Source organism: Diabrotica virgifera, chromosome 9 (genome assembly GCF_917563875.1).
Source record: "Diabrotica virgifera virgifera chromosome 9, PGI_DIABVI_V3a".
Lineage (NCBI taxonomy): Eukaryota > Metazoa > Arthropoda > Insecta > Coleoptera > Chrysomelidae > Diabrotica > Diabrotica virgifera.
The window spans coordinates 14,645,964-14,662,357 of record NC_065451.1 but is presented as its reverse complement, the minus strand read 5'-3'; the positions used below and the strand labels follow the sequence as shown (position 1 = coordinate 14,662,357).

At 32.1% G+C, this 16,394-nt stretch overlaps 1 protein-coding gene across 1 annotated transcript in view; it reads right to left on the bottom strand.

Annotated features, from left to right (window-relative positions):
- LOC114330677 (sphingomyelin phosphodiesterase 1) overlaps window positions 1–16,394 on the bottom strand; it is a 62,451-nt gene that overhangs the window by 20,963 nt on the left and 25,094 nt on the right. The window contains exons 4-7 of the mRNA XM_050661679.1: window positions 8,770–9,050; window positions 7,306–7,455; window positions 5,620–5,853; window positions 1,769–1,938 (exon numbers count right to left, since the gene is read on the bottom strand). Of these exons, the coding sequence (XP_050517636.1) occupies window positions 1,769–1,938; window positions 5,620–5,853; window positions 7,306–7,455; window positions 8,770–9,050 (835 nt within the window). The remainder of the gene's footprint in view (window positions 1–1,768; window positions 1,939–5,619; window positions 5,854–7,305; window positions 7,456–8,769; window positions 9,051–16,394) is intronic.

Sequence of the window (16,394 nt, the reverse complement as noted above, 5' to 3'; positions counted from 1 at the left end):
CTCTACTAGAGGTATACGACGGAAAGGTCACTCCCACTCTCGCCCACGAAATTGCTATCTGCCGTCTCTTTTCTATTTTACATGCATTTGTCCATAAGCCATAAGAACTGTATATAGACAATTTAAAATACGGCCCAGCCACGGGCTTGTGTATAGCGCGAGGCGCGACGTTATTATATCTATTATATTTGTTTTGCCAATGCAGACTGCTGAGAGAGAATTTTATATTTCAGAGTGAAGTTTTAGATAAAAGATATTTTTAATAAAATTGGTATTTTTATGAGATTATTTTAGGGGGGTCATTGACCAATTGACCCTAAGGAGGAGCCGCGCTTGGTGTGGTGACTGTCCGAAAACTTACATCGGTCAAACTGGCAGAATCTTTGACAAACGGATAGCAGAACACAAAAGGGCTTTCAACAATAGAAAAACAGACACTTCTACATACGCACTTCACCTTCTAGATCATAATCATTCTTTCAATGAAGTGTTTCAAATTCTGCATATTCAAAATAAAGGCCTTAAGCTATCTTTTTTAGAATCTATAGAAACTAATAAATTGAAAAATACGGATATAATTCTGAATGACCAACTCGAGACAAACAGCTCCCCACTCCTCAACCTCTTCAGTTAAAGACTTAAAAAGGCAAACACATTGTAAACTATATCACTTGAGAAAGACACTCTGCCGAAACAGCTGTAGTCACTTAGTTGTTATAAATTTTGTGAAAGTATAGAAAACTAAAGTTTTTCGTGTTTTATTGTTAGACAATATAAAAATTATGCAAAAGGTCAAACATACTTTTTAATTTATAAACAATATATAAACAATTAAAGATTGCTATTTGATTTTAAATATGAAAGGTGGAGACCAGTATGCTGTATGGAAGGTGATACAATTTTGTTGAAGAAGCATAAAAAATTCTTTAAAATGAGTGTTTGAAAAGTTATTTTTGTTAATTTGTTACTTAGTTATTGGGAAAATAGCTTCAAAAGTCGATTTTTTGAAAACGATTAATATCTTTTCTAAAAATACACACAAAAATTGAATTTCGCGTGAGTATAGGAACAATATCACAAGTATTCAGCTATTAAAATTTCAAGAAGTTTCACTTAATAGTTATTGCAAAATTGAAATTGTTTTTCCCAAAAAGCTTTAATCTACGGCGTTCTTATGCGTAAACTATCAGGTCTACATAAATTCTGAAGACATCAAATCAAAGAGAAAAGCTCATTTTATAAAATTGTATCGTTTCTTGATTATAAGTTTATAATAAATGTTGTAAAATAATTTGGAAAAAGTAGTGTTATTTTAAGGTTTTAAACAATTACAATAACTCAGAAGCATTAACATGTAGGAAGTTAATTTTTTTATTCGACAACTCAACATGTCGAATAAAAAAAATTAACCTTTAAAAATTACCGCTTGGATATTTGTGTAAATATTTATTCCCATATAATAGCTTTGGAGTCTTTCAGCCTGGAACACAGTTGTATATTGACCTAGGATGTAAAGATAATATGTTTACCCAAAAACGATGATTCAGTGGGCAGTTTTAGATCCATCAGTGAACCATATTAAGTATTCATTAATATTGGTCGCCAAGGTATTGAAGTTTTCTTGTGTCTTTATTTCATTATTCAGTTGTTTCTTTTAAAAGTCTTCGCAAGCGCAAGACTTTGGCACTTAAAACCCTCTGATTTTCACGTTGCGTAGTACCATTTTGAAAAGTGATTTGAAAAACAAAAGTTACAGTATTGTACTTACAAATTCAGTGGAGTAGATTCATGGTTTCCAATTATAGGATACACTGGAATTGTAAAAGTATCCTTTAACGCTTTATAAGCTAGGTTAATTCGCACTGTATTTGATTGAACTGATGAGTTCCAGACTTCATGGTCGATGATATCTCCAGTAAAATAAATGTAGTCTAAGTCCTTAATATAAAAACTATCAATACAACTATTATGACACGGGTAAATAGCGAAATTACCACTGGGCGTGCAGTACGGCTAAAGCCAGGATCAGATGGAGTATGGAGTGGCAAGCTTAATCAGTTTACGTCGGTAAAAAGAAATAGAAAATATATAATAGTGAAAAGAAAATAGAACACGTTTGGAACCCCATCATCATCATCAATGGCCTTACAACTCTTCATGAGTCTCTGCCGCGTTTACGATTGCCTTCCATGTTTGTCGGTCCTGTGCCACTAATTCCCACTGTCGCACTCCTATTTTCTCTAGATCTTTTCTGACTTCATCTTTCCACCTTTTTCTAGGCCATCCTGCAGACCTTCTTCCATCTGGCTTTTCCCAAAACACATTGTTAATAGGGCAATTGTCGATATTATGTGTCACACGCCCTGCCCATCTGAGCCTATCGGCCTTTATATATCGGATATATTCCTTTCCGAACTCGTTATTGCATCTACTACTTCATTCCTTTGCACTGTGTCTTTTCACGGGCCATTATATCATTCGAAGGATTTTACGTTCCCACATCAGCAATTGATTTACTTCTCTTTTTGTTAGCGCCCATATTATATTGCTTCCACACGCGAGTGCTGGTCGTATTATGGTCTTATATATCTGGATTTTCCACCTCGTGAGATAAGTTTTGACTTTATTAGATGCTGCATTGCAAAGAAAGATCTTTCCTGTAAACTTCTCGATCTATTTTGTTGTTATTGGTGATTGTTGCTCCTAGATATTTAAATTCTTTAACCACTTCGAAGTTATGATCGCTTATTTATAGCAATATTTTGCTATATTCGCCGTCGTTCTTGCTTTGACACTAACATGTATAATATCATTTATTTTTAGACCAATATATAGGGTGAGGCCGATAAAGGACCTATTAGAAACATCTCGAGAACTAAAAGTAAGAGAACCATGAAAATTGGAATACAGGGGTTTTGAGATATGAACTATTTAATGAGAATATTTTGGTCTCTTTGCTACTTCCGGTTATACCCGAAGTTGATTGTAACTTCGTTTTTTTAAATAGGACACCCTGTATATTTTTACATTTTTGGATTCTGCTCGATGTCTTCTTTTTTAAAATATGAGGTTTTGTATTATTATACAGGGCAGTTTAAAAGATAATTACGTTTTTTTTATAAATGTTGTAGCAAACTTCACACCCTGTAGAATTGTACTGATTTTATATAAAAAACTCCATTTTTGTTCAAATGATTTTTAATATAGTCTATTATTATTAAAAATTATTAATATAGCGAAATGATTCAGTTTAATATACAGGGTTGGTCGAAACTCGGAATAAGTATTTTCTGAGTTTTCTTAAATGGAACACCCTGTATTTTAGTATTGTAATGAAATGATATTTTATAGTACTTTTTTATTTCTTAAGCATTCCCTATACCTAACTGCTTTAATTTGTAAGTTATTCGTAGTTCTTTAAGCCAAACATTAATTGCAACCAAAACTACGTGAAATTTTATTAGGTTTGCCGTGAAAATATTCAATTATAAATAATTTTTTGAAAATAAATACATGTTAACCTAGAATGATTCTTAATTAATTAATATTGGATGATATACCAAAATGCCTACGTTGTTAAGATTGATAGTGCTTAAAATATTAATAAAAACAAACCATATTCTACCTAGTTGGCTATGGCTTTGACACTATTATTTTTATAGTTCCAGTTGCTTTTTTACCACTATTAATATAAATTTTTGTAATGGGGGACTGATTAGTAAAATATTTGTTCTAGGAGAGAATATCAAAAATGTACTACTAGCAATAAGAATTTATCATCTGCAACTCCTTGATAAACGACAACCAAGAAGAGAACCTTTTCAAAGTTTACTAGAATAGTTTCGACGTACTAGACACTTAAGATTACAAGAACGTTCATACTAATATACAGATTCTCAGTGACGCTAACATTTAATTCATTTTAAGCATTTACTAGTTTTTGTTCGATCAGATTTCTCGTAATCTAAGGGCCGGTTGTTCGAAAGCTAATCAAAAATGATCATTATCAAATATTTAATTACTGTCACAACTGTCAATGTCAACTTTTATTGGGTTGCTGAAAACATAATTATTGATTACAATTATGAAATTAGTTAATCAATTATGTTAATAATTGTTTATATTAATTGATTAACTAATATCATAATTATAATTAATTATGTTTTCAGCAACCCAACCAAAGTTGACATTGACAGTTGTGACAGTAATTAAATATTTGATAGTGATCATTGCTGATTAGCGTTCGAACAACCGGCCCTTTATGTCCAGTTCGTCGAAACCGCTCGGCTCTAGTAAATTTTGAAAAGTTTCTCTTTTTAGTTGTCATCTATCATGGAATTGCTGATGATAAATTCTTATTGCTAGTAGCATATTTTTATTTGTTATACTCTCCCAGAACAAAAAACGTCTTAATCAGTTCCTCATTAGAAAAATTCATATTATTAATGGTAGCAAAGCAACTGGAACTTCAAAAATAGTAGAATGTTTAAGCAAAGCAAATGTTTAAGCATATTTAGTGTCAAAGTCATAGCCAACTAGATAGAATATTGTATGTTTTTATTAATATTAAACACACCAACAATCTTAACTACGTAGGTATTTTGATATATCAACCAGTATTAATAAATTAAGGGTCAGTCGAGATTAATATGTGTTTATTTTCAAAAAATTATTTATGATTGAATATTTTCACGGCAAACCTAATAAAATTTCACGTAATTTTTTGCAATTAATGTTTGGCTTAAAGAACTACGAATAACTTACAAATCAATGCAGTTAGGTATAGGGAATGCTTAAGAAATAAAAAAGTATTATAAAATATCATTTCATTACAATACAAAAATACAGGGTCTTCCATTTAAGAAAACTCTGAAAATACTCATTCCGAGTTTCGACCAACCCTGTATACTAAAATTAAACATTTCGCTATATTATTAATTTTTAATAATAATAGACTATATTAAAACTAACTTGAACATAAATGGAGTTTTTGACATCAAATCAGTACAATTCTACAGGGTGTGAAGTTTGCAACAAAATTAATAAAAAACCGTAATTATCTTTTAAACTACCCTGTATAATATTACAAAACATCATATTTTAAGAAAGAAGACATCAAGCATAATCCAAAAATGTAAAAACATACAGGGTGTCCTATTAAAAAAATAAAGTTACAATCAACTTCCAGTATAACCGGAAGTAGAAAAGAGACCAAAATATTTTCATTATATAGTTCATACCTCAAAACCCCTGTATTCCAATTATCATGATTCTCTTACTTGTAGTTCTCGAGATATTTATCTGCCTCTCTTTAGAGATTCTTTATCTGCCTCACCCTGTATATAATGCACCTTCCTGAAAGCTCTAGAAATGTCTAACGTGATGTGATCTCTCTCCCCATAGTAAAGTGGGGAGAAAGGCCACCCCACGTTACTTTTTTTCTACTATCTAGGATTGGGGTACAACAATGAGAAATGGAAGCACAAGATCGTAGATGATATATAGTGGATGCTGCGAAGACTCAAACCCAGTTGTAAAGCCAGTCAAGAAGAAGAAGAATCATCCCTATTTTAACCGTAGTGCACACTCAGTGTGAATTTCACTCTAGTCTTTACTTACTTTATGAGTGTGTTTGATATGTTGTAGCGTATTGCCATATAGCCAAGGAGGAATGTCACAATCATATTCTCCCCAATAACCAGCATTTTGTCCTTTTATTTTATTTCCCAACCCTTTCTTACAACATACCGGAAAGCCACAGTTAACTACACCCTTATATTCATAATCCAGTGAAATATGTGGGTCAGTTAAGTGAAGAATTTTCAAAGGTTTCTTAGTTGGATCTCTAGAATTCTAAAAATAAAAAAAATGGTACATACAAATAATGTTCGTAAATAGAGTTTTATGATTTTTGATAAGAATAAACTATCGGATGATAGATAGTATCTATTTCGACGTGTTTATTGTCGTCCTTGCAGGTTTTTGAGTCAGGAAGCTGAACTCTCCAAAAGGTTGTAGTGAACAGCTCCGTTAAAGAGCTCATCATCCAGTTTCTGCTCCTCCTCAACTGAATTTGATAGGCTAGTAGTTATGGTGAGTCTGGTAGGTCCTATAGATAGATACAGGTAGGTTGTTGGGGGCTAGGCAGCACAGAGACACTATTTAGTCCGCTACCGAGAAAATGCTACACTACACATGGTTTCTTTGCATGCTTCATACGCATGGCTCTTCTTTCCACATTTGGTGTAGAACCCAGTGCGATCAGAACCATTACATTTGTTGACGTCGGGATAGGAATAAGACCAACACCGTTGGCAATGTCTTTTTGACCTCGTAGCGGAACTATCTGTAATAATGGTCTTTATCGATTATGCGAAAAGGAAATTTTTGCTGCCATATTCTGATTGTTCATGAGTCTTGTTTGTTTTTTAGAGAAACCAGGCTTCCTTTTTTCCTTTTGCCAAGTTCCCTTGTCAACGGCATCTTGAGGTCTTGAGATCTTTATATTTTCTATGTAAATTGAGATATCTTTTATAAAATTCGTGTGGTCCTTAGGCTTAAAAAGGCCCTTTTAAAAGATCAAAGCTAGAGCCTTTCCTTCTTAAATCCCCACTGTATTTATTACTTAAGAGGAAACAGTAGCGATCAACAGGTAGCCAAAACGCGTTCCAAGATTGCGGCTATAATTTGGAAGATATTTGGCACACGTATTCGTAATATAATAAAAAATGGCGGTACAGGGCCCAATTTGAATAATATATTAATATGTGGAAATTACAATGTAATTAAATACAATATTAAAAAAACGAGCCTGTACCGCCATTAAGAAGAACAAAAAAATACACTTTCTTCAAATAAACTTTTTTCTCCGATGCCTAGATTTTGTGTCATTTTGGAACCACTAATGAAATACAAAATTTTAGTAGTTCCAAAATGACACAAAATCTAGGCATCGGATAAAAAAGTTTATTTGAAGAAAGTGTATTTTTTTGTTCTTCTTAATGGCGGTACAGGCTCGTTTTTTTAATATTGTATTAAATTACAGAGTAATTTCCACATATTAATATATTTTTCAAATTGGGCTCTGTACCGCCATTCTTTATTATATTACGAATAGGTGTGCCAAATATCTCGAAAAGATATTCAAAATTATAGCCGCAATCTTGGAACGCGTTTTGGCAACCTGTTGATCGCTACTGTATCACCTTAAGTAATTTACCGCTAACCATATTTATGCATAAACCAAGCCACTATATTTATGAATGTACCTTACATGTTAATTTTTCAGTGATTAGCATTACCTACATTTGGATATTTAGGTGTTGTCTCAGGCAAAACTGTCACCCAAGAAAGTGCTGGTTTAGGATAGTAACACTCTTTCGTTTGTAGAAGGATCGTACAGGCCAATTCTGGATCCAAGATTTGACTGTTGTTGACGACGTACTCCAGAACAGGCTATAAACAAAAAGTGATAAAATAATAATAATCTATTCTTTTTTGGATACTAGGTAAAATATAAATAATAATATTAAAAGAACTTTTTTTATATACAAAGGGATCTGAAAACTTGATACTATTCTAATAATTGTAATTTGCGAAGATTTGCTTGATACAGGACTAATAACGACGTGAAACATATTACAAGAATTAAATTTTCTTTGAAAGAAACAATAGGGGTGTTATATAATCGATAATGCAGGACCACATACTGAAAGGATTGTCCCTCGATGTCACAGTCGCATTAAGCAGAAAATCTCATCTTCTGTGAAGGTTCTTCTTCATTATTTGTGAAGGTATGATGTGGTACCAGAGTTAGAAATAGTACCAGATGTAACGCAACCGATATACAGGGTGTCCCGAAACTGTCAAATATTTCGTGAAATGAACATCGGAGCGAAAGACGGAAAAATACGTGTTGAATATTTGTCAAAGACCTATCGAATAACACCAAAAACACGACCCTCCACTTCACACCATGAAGGTGAAAGGAAGGAGGGGGGGGGGGTAACTCTAAAATCTTAAATAGAAACTCTTGTTTTTTTATTGCAGTTTTGGATTCCTCATAAAAGAATAAGTAACATTGATTGGTTTTTTAGAATTGTCGACAGATGGAGCTATAATCGGAAAATGCGATTTATTAGGGCCATCTATTAACAATTCTAAATATTTCGAATAAATGATACTTATTCTTTCATGAAGAATCCAAAACTGCAATAAAAACGGGTGTTCCTATTTAAGATTATAGAGTCACCCTAATTTTATAAAACTTGCATCAGACCTGTTATGACCTACGGCATTGAAACAAGAGAAGACCAATAAAATCAAAAGCATGTACGAACAGCCGAAATAAAGACACTCAGAGCAATAGCAGGGAAGACAGGAAGGGATAGAATACGAAACGACATCATCAGGGAACTATGTGACGTGCAAGATGTAGTAAGATAAAGTAGGCAAAGTCGAAGAGAATGGTTCAGTCATGTAAAAAGGATGGAGGAGCACAGACTACCAAGAATTGAGCTAGAAGGAAAACCACCGGGAAGACCACCAAAAAGATGGAGAGATAGCTGGCAGTCTACCTTTCAAGAAATACTTCAACGTCGGAATTAACAGATCGACAGATCTACAACAAGTATAAAAAGAAGAGAAGAAGAGTTACCCTGCACCTTACCTCCAGGGTGTACAGTGTAATGGGGCAACAACTCCAACTTAGAGATAAACCACAAACACAAATGGTTGTAGGCGATATAAAGTAGAATAGTTCTAACTTACCAAATTAAGATCTATAATCTGCTTACAAAATCCATTAAAAGTCAATGTAGTGAATAGAACGTAGATTCTGCATATGAATTCTGCTACCTTGCTGATACGCAATCCAAAAAGTTGAACCTTTTTAATCAGTAGTTTGCACAGACCACAATAATTTCTATCAGAATCGAATATTCTTGTTTGAGAATCGACCAGCTCTCCTAAGAGGCTTCTGAATTTTTCGGCGTCCACTTCTTTGTGGTGATGTAGGCCCATTCGTTTTGCGAAATCTCCCTCAATCTTTTCTGAAAGTTAAACAATAAATACAGGGTGCGGTAAACCAAATTATGAAGTACATAGTAAATCAATTCGAAGTTTTATTTCCGGAGAGATAAAACTTCTAATGAGACCTAGTCTCTCGTTAACTTCGTGGTTACGAGAGGTCTATAATTTGCACCTCAATTTCTGCCGAAACTAATACAGAAGAAACAAGTTGAAAATGCGAGCATTATCATAACGAAAACTTTGTTTATTTATGTATTTTAATTCATAATATGGAAAATTTGCTAGTATGAAAAGTTGTTCAGAATTAGAAATTATGTTTTAATGTGCAATTATATCATTCTTACTAAAATGTTATGAAATATAAAGGTACTTTACTCTTGATCGAAATTCATATTTTTTATATACCTCGTATAAAATTAATAAAATTTGATATATGATGGTTGCATCATAAATCTTAGACCATGAAGAGCTTTTTATGAAGAATAACTTTTCTTCGTCAAATTAAAAATAAAAGAGTTATTAAATGAAAATATTGTTGGTATCCATAATTTGAGAAAAATCTTTAAATATTTTTTTCCATTAGAAGGATGTAATTGCACATATAAGACAATAATTTTTTATTCCAAACAACATTTCATATAATCGGTTCGCTCAACTCAGACACAACTGGCTAGTGATTTTAGTCAGTAATTTTGCCAATTCGACAAAAAAATAATTACTAAATAGTTAATAATTACTAAATAATTAGTAATTTTGCCAATTTCGGCAACATTGGCAAAAAACAAAAAAAAAATACCTACTAAAATCACTAGCCAATTGTGTTTGAGTTTAGCGAACCGACTATAATAAAAATTTTCATTTCATAACAAATGGAACAGTCTATTTATCATTAGGTAGTCCCATTAAAGGGAAGGCTGTATACTCGTATAAACCTTTTTAAAATGAATAAATTATTGCTTTCAAAATATATCCAAATTGTATTTTTGAACACCTTATTTATTTTATATAATAATTATTAAATTCACTATCAAATGTCATTGATATTTTATTAATACTTAATTTAAAATTTAGTTTGACATTCACGAAATGTCAAACTCAAATGTAAATAACCTATGCTTTGCTTAACAAATTGAGATTAGAAAAACTAGCCTACTTATTATAAACGATTTCAGCTGACGTTTAGAGTGTCGGCCGAAAATAAAAGGATTGTGACGTCACATTTTAGACTTTGAGGTCGATTATCTCAAAGACGGTTAGAGATATCGAAATGCCGGTTCAGATTTGGATTCAGAAGACAAAACTACATAAGAATCCATCAATAAATCTACTATAAGTATTGCAGGAGCGGCGACGCAATAACACAAACTTTGCAAATTTATAAACGAAAAATTTTCGTTGAAAATGTATAACCATTTTCAATTTCTTTGCAACACGAAGATGCAGCAGCTGCATAATACTCTGGTTAAATCGGAGAGTGCAGAAAGAGTCTATACCGGTTTAGGAGGTTTTTCCTCCTCATCAGTAGTTCCATATCCTCTTCTCTCCAATTTCCCCAGGTATGATACTTTGGGCCTTTCCGAATTGCAAAGAACGAAATGCCGCGGATGAACTAGAGCCATCTACCGAAAAACAAAATAAGTTATCAATCGAAGTAGCACAGAAAACGACAATAAATATCGTTCCCATACCACCAGATTGACAACAGGTGGAATACTTTCGTTGGTTACAACCAAAGTTTTGTTTTGTTTTTCGGTATATGGCTCTAGTTCATCCGCGGCAATTTGTTCTTTGCAATTCGGAAAGGCCCAAAGTATGATACCTGGGGAAATCGGAGAGAAGAGGATATGTGACTACTGATAAGGAGGGAAAAACCTCCGAAACCGGTATTCTTCCTGCACTCTCCGATTTAACCAGAGTATTATGCAGCTGCTGCGTTTTCGTGTTGCAAAGAAATTGAAAATGTTTATGGGTCATTCCATTTCAAATCACTCAATTTTGGAGCAAAAAAAATTTGGACCTCCGATTTGTCTGAAAATTGGTATATAGCTTCTGCGGGACGTAAAAATAAGATATTTAAGGTCAAAAAATCTTCTTCTTTTTTTCTCAAAATGTTATTTTATGCGATTTTACAGTGATTTGGTGTTTATTTATACAAATTTGCATTTTATATCGTAAAGTATCAATGGAAAATATAATATTTTAATAGAAGGGACTCAAAAATGTCATTATACGACAGTATAACAAGTTAGTTTGATTCAAAACAAGCTTTTGATCAAATTTTATAGTGTAGAAAACGTTAAAATACCGTTTTTGACATTTTTCTCCATTCCCAAAATACATCATAATCGATTTGGCTGAAAATTTGCCCACAGATAGACAAAACATAAGACTTTAAGTGGTGAGAAGGATTTGAATTATATTACAATACCAAAAAAGTTACATGCAATATTATAGTCAAAAATATAGGCGTCTACTGTAAGTACAATTAACTCGAAAATATCGACCTCACGACAAAAATTGTTAAAAAGAAATTGTAATAATTGTAAATACGATTTATTTGGAACAATTTCAGTTCCTACCATTTTTGTCGAAAAGTTAAAAATGGCGGAGATATTGAGCAAAACAGGTTCTCCTTTAAAATCAAGATGGCGGCTAACGTAACGGAGGAATTCATTCGTGATTTTAAATTTAGGCTACTATTGACTCCCCTAAAGACTAGAAAAATCAAATTTTGGGCAGCTCGGCATTCAACGTCAAATGCTATCCCTACTGGACTAATATATATTTTTGAGTCTGATATTACTGCATGTAACTTTTTTGGTATTGTAATATAATTCAAATCCTTCTAAAGTCCTATCTTTTGGTTATCTGTGGGCAAATTTTCAGCTAAATCGATGATGATGTATTTGGGAATGGAGGAAAATGTAAAAAACGGTATTTTAACGTTTTTTACACTATAAAATTGGCTCAAAAACTTGTTTTGATTCAAAAGAACTTGTTATAATACCATATAATGACATTTTTGAGTCCTTTCTATTAAAATATTATGTTTTTCATTGATACTTTACGACAGAAAATGCAAATTTGTTTAAATAAACACCAAATCACTGTAAAATCGCATAAAATAACATTTTGAGAAAAAAAGAAGAAGAAGATTTTTTGACCTTAAATATCTTATTTTTACGTCCCGCAGAAGCTATATACCAATTTTCAGACAAATCGGAGATCCAAAATTTTTTGCCTGAGTGATTTGACCTGGAATGTACCTTATACATTTTAATTCATTTACTCTTTTGTTGAGTACCAAGGAATCTTTCTTGTTGGAACTTTTACCACGCTGAGCAGATGGGTTGTGTCATTCTTGTGATTTTTCTCAAAAATTGACAGTTTTCGACTTATAGGCGATTTACAATCTAAAAAATGCAAAAATACGCATTTTTGAGGCTTAAAAACTCATATTTAAATTAGTATTTTAAAGGATGCCAATAACTTGGATTAAAGATTAAACATTCCTTTTCAAGATTCCGAAGAGTGATCGGGTCTAACTTTAATTTAGACCGTAGTTTTTTAATTGTTAATTATGCGTGTCCATCCGGTTTTTTTGCCGGTGCGGCGCGCACTATTTTCAAAAATCTCCTATTTTCCTCCGAAAAATAGTTTTTTCTAGATTCTTTGGGACATTCTAAATAAAATAAGTTTCTTGCCATTTTTCCCAAAACTTGATAGTTTTAAACTTATAAGCGATTTAAAATCCGAAAAATAGTTATTTTCCTAACAAGTGCAGAAAGTCATTCTTTTCCGCACGCGACTGCAAATTGCCGAACGACGCGAAGCGGGAGTTCGGCAAGCAGTCGAGTGCGGAAAAGAGACTTTCTGCAAGAGTTAGGAACAATATTTTTTCTAAGAGTCTTTAAAAAATTACCAAAATTAATTTAATTAATATGAAAATACATACACAAATTAATTCTTTGACAAGGTTGTCAAAACCAAATTTTCACTAGTAATACCACTAGAGGTCAAATTATTTCCGGAAATTTTCTAAAAATATTCATGATCAAAAAAAAATTTCCGGATATTAATTTGACTTCGCGTGGTATTCGGTAAGAAAATTCCACACCAAATTTGCATTTGAAAATCCAAAGCTGCATGAACAGATTAATAGCCCGCCATAGCTTTGTCAGCAATTATTTAGGCTTTCAAATTCGTAATTTCTACTCATTGTAGTTGCATGGGAATACCATTTCAAGATAGAAAATAGTATATTCTTCGATTTTACATAAGTTTTGAGTAACTACAAGTGATAGAAAATTATTTTTTGGCGTTTTATTTTAAATTATGTAAACAAATAAAAACCAGTCTGTCAAAAATGTTCTGTTATTGTAAACGTCAAAAAATTTCCACTATAATTCGTTGTTGGGTACCCCACGAGCAAAAAATTTCCGATAAAATACCTCCGTTGCCATGGTGATCTGTCAAAATAACGTATTTTGATTGGTTCAAAATTACAGGTGTGGAATTTTCAATATAATTAGTTAGCATGACGACGATCTTGGTTTCCATGACGATGATTCAAAACGACTGTTATTGTCTACCGATTTGACTTTCGAATATTATGTCAAAATAATTTTATTTCATCGAATTGTCGCGTTAATTTCATTAAAACAGGAACACAATAAGATATATTTGAAATAAATTAGTAAATAACATTTAAATATTAGTTTATTGCATGTATTATAATTACTTTAAGGCCATATTAACATATCTAAATTAACACGCGTGCGGAAAAGTAAAAACCGCGTGCGGGAAAGTAACACGCGTGCGGAAAAGTAACACGCGTGCGGAAAAGTGAAACTTTCTAAACTAAAATGCGTGCGGGAAAGTAGACATTTTTGCACGCTCGTAGAAAAAACACATTTTCGCATTTTAAAATCGCTTATAACTTTAAAACTAGTAACTTTTGAGAAACATGTCAAGAAACTTATTTTATTTAGAGTGTCCCAAAGAATCTAGAAAAAATATTTTTCGGGGGAAAATAGGAGATTTTTGAAATAGAGCGCGCCGCACCGACCAAAAATCGGATGGACATGCATAATAATTAACAATTAAAAAACTACGGTCTAGAATGTCTAGATTGAAGTTCGACCCGATCACTCTTCGGAATCTTGAAAAGGAATGTTTAAACTTTAATCCAAGTTATTAGCACCCTTAAAAATACTAATTTAAATATAAGTTTTTAAACCTCGAAAATGCGTATTTTCGCATTTTTTAGGTTTTAAATCGCCTATCACTCGAAAACTGTCAATTTTTCAACTCGAAAGAAAAATCACAAGATACCTTTCTTGTTTAGAATGAACCAAAAATCCTGAAAATATATTTTTGGAGCAATAAAAGGTAATCTTATGTATTTGTTTAAAAAAATTGTTTAAACAATTTCTGCCCCAAAATTCCGTCCGGCACCCTCCAGATCTGTTTAAAGAAGACATTTTTGAATATGAATCCGCAGAGAAACCGAATTAGAAATGTTTTTCAGACGGAAGCGGTCTCACCACATGGACTATATATGGCTATCTCTGAACGAAGTTAAACAAATCAATTAAATAATTTTACAACAATTTAACAACCGAGTAAATAATTTTACTCGGAGATTTACAACGCTTAGAGCCTAGGCGGAAAATTTGGGGCCAATGCTTTTTCAATGTAGGTATTAATTTTTTTCGAATTATAAGAAAACTAATGACTATTTTTGAAAAATTTAAACGCAGAATGAAAGACTAAGTTACAGGGGTAAAAAAGAACAGAAAATTGAGTGTTTTTTGAAGTTATACTTCTTTACGGGCGTAATGACGGTGAAATTTTATATGGTAAAACCTAGCGACCGGGCGCATGCGCATTATAACTTTGTTCTGATTGGATGTTCAAATGACATGACAAAAATTATCCAATATGGCAGCTGTGGCACAGCTGTGGGACTGTGGTTTGGTTATAATGTATGCTTGTTGCGTTTTAAAATTTGTAGGAAGAGAAACAACAAACAAAAAGTTAGTTAATGGTTATACTGCCTTTTTAAATAGTTTTCATATTATATTTTTGGACTTATTTACATAGAAGAGATGATTGTTGCATGCCAATGTGAAAGCTCATCAAACTGTGACTAGTATGAGTGCCGCAGATCTCGCTTATTCAAAGCTAAAGAATCTTTCACTGGTAAGTGTTTTATAAATAGTTGATCAAATTTTGTTATGATATTTGAACATAGCCACTTTGCACGACGCAAGTGATTGCGAAATTTATTAGTCGTTATACGGGCTCCGATACCTACCTTGAACCTACCAAAATACATAAGTAGTATGTAATACTTTTATTTACATAATTTGATTACCATCAAAATTTCTATCAATATTCACCTAATATATTGTTTTCTTACTCTATGTTTTGTTGTATTTTTTCAATTCTAAATCATTTCAATTCAAAATCAAAATAATTTGATTTACATAAGTTAAAAATGTCAAAAGGTTAATCTGTTTAGTTAGACGATCTTCGCACATAATGACAATCTGTCTCTGTGGCGAAGTTTTAATGCGAGTGAATCCCAATACAACGCAAATACCAGTCGCGTGGTAAGTTGGTTCGAATCCTAATAGACACTTTTATTTTTTTATTGTTTTTTATATATTTTATGATTGTAAGTATATTTATTATATAATTTTATTTTCAGAAAATACGTATTTAGTTAAAAATTTTTCCGACAATTAATGTTCAGAAATCATTTGTGACATTTTTAATGTGTTTGTGTGTGTTTTATTTTTTTATTATTTTAATTTTTGGCACTGATTTAATAAAAATGTTTGAGAAGTAGTAAGTATAAATTAATTTAATATTTAAATAAAATATAAATAAAAAGTATATTAATTTCGTTTATAATCATATAATCATATAATAGAAGTATAACTTCTTACGTGCGTACAAAGTACACACACACATTCTTTTTTAATTTCAAATATGTATCTCATTCAAAAGAAACTTTTTGTTTGTTTTAAGGGACTTTGGTCATCGGTAATAATGTAATCTTTCATTCTGCGTTTAAATGTTTCAAGAATACTTTAGTTTTTTTCAGGATTCGAAAAAAAAGATTGCATTTAAAAAGCATTTGCCCGAAATTCTGCGCCTTCGCTCCTAACAAATATTATAATCAGTAACAATGACATTAAAGTTTGGATCGGTATGACACAATTGATTCTTCTTCTTGTTCCTTGTTACTCTTATCAGAGATTAGAAATGATCGAGACTATCGTGATCTTATTTTTACAATTAGTGATCTAAAGCGCGCTTTCTATGTTGTGTCGTATTTTTTTTATAAATTAATA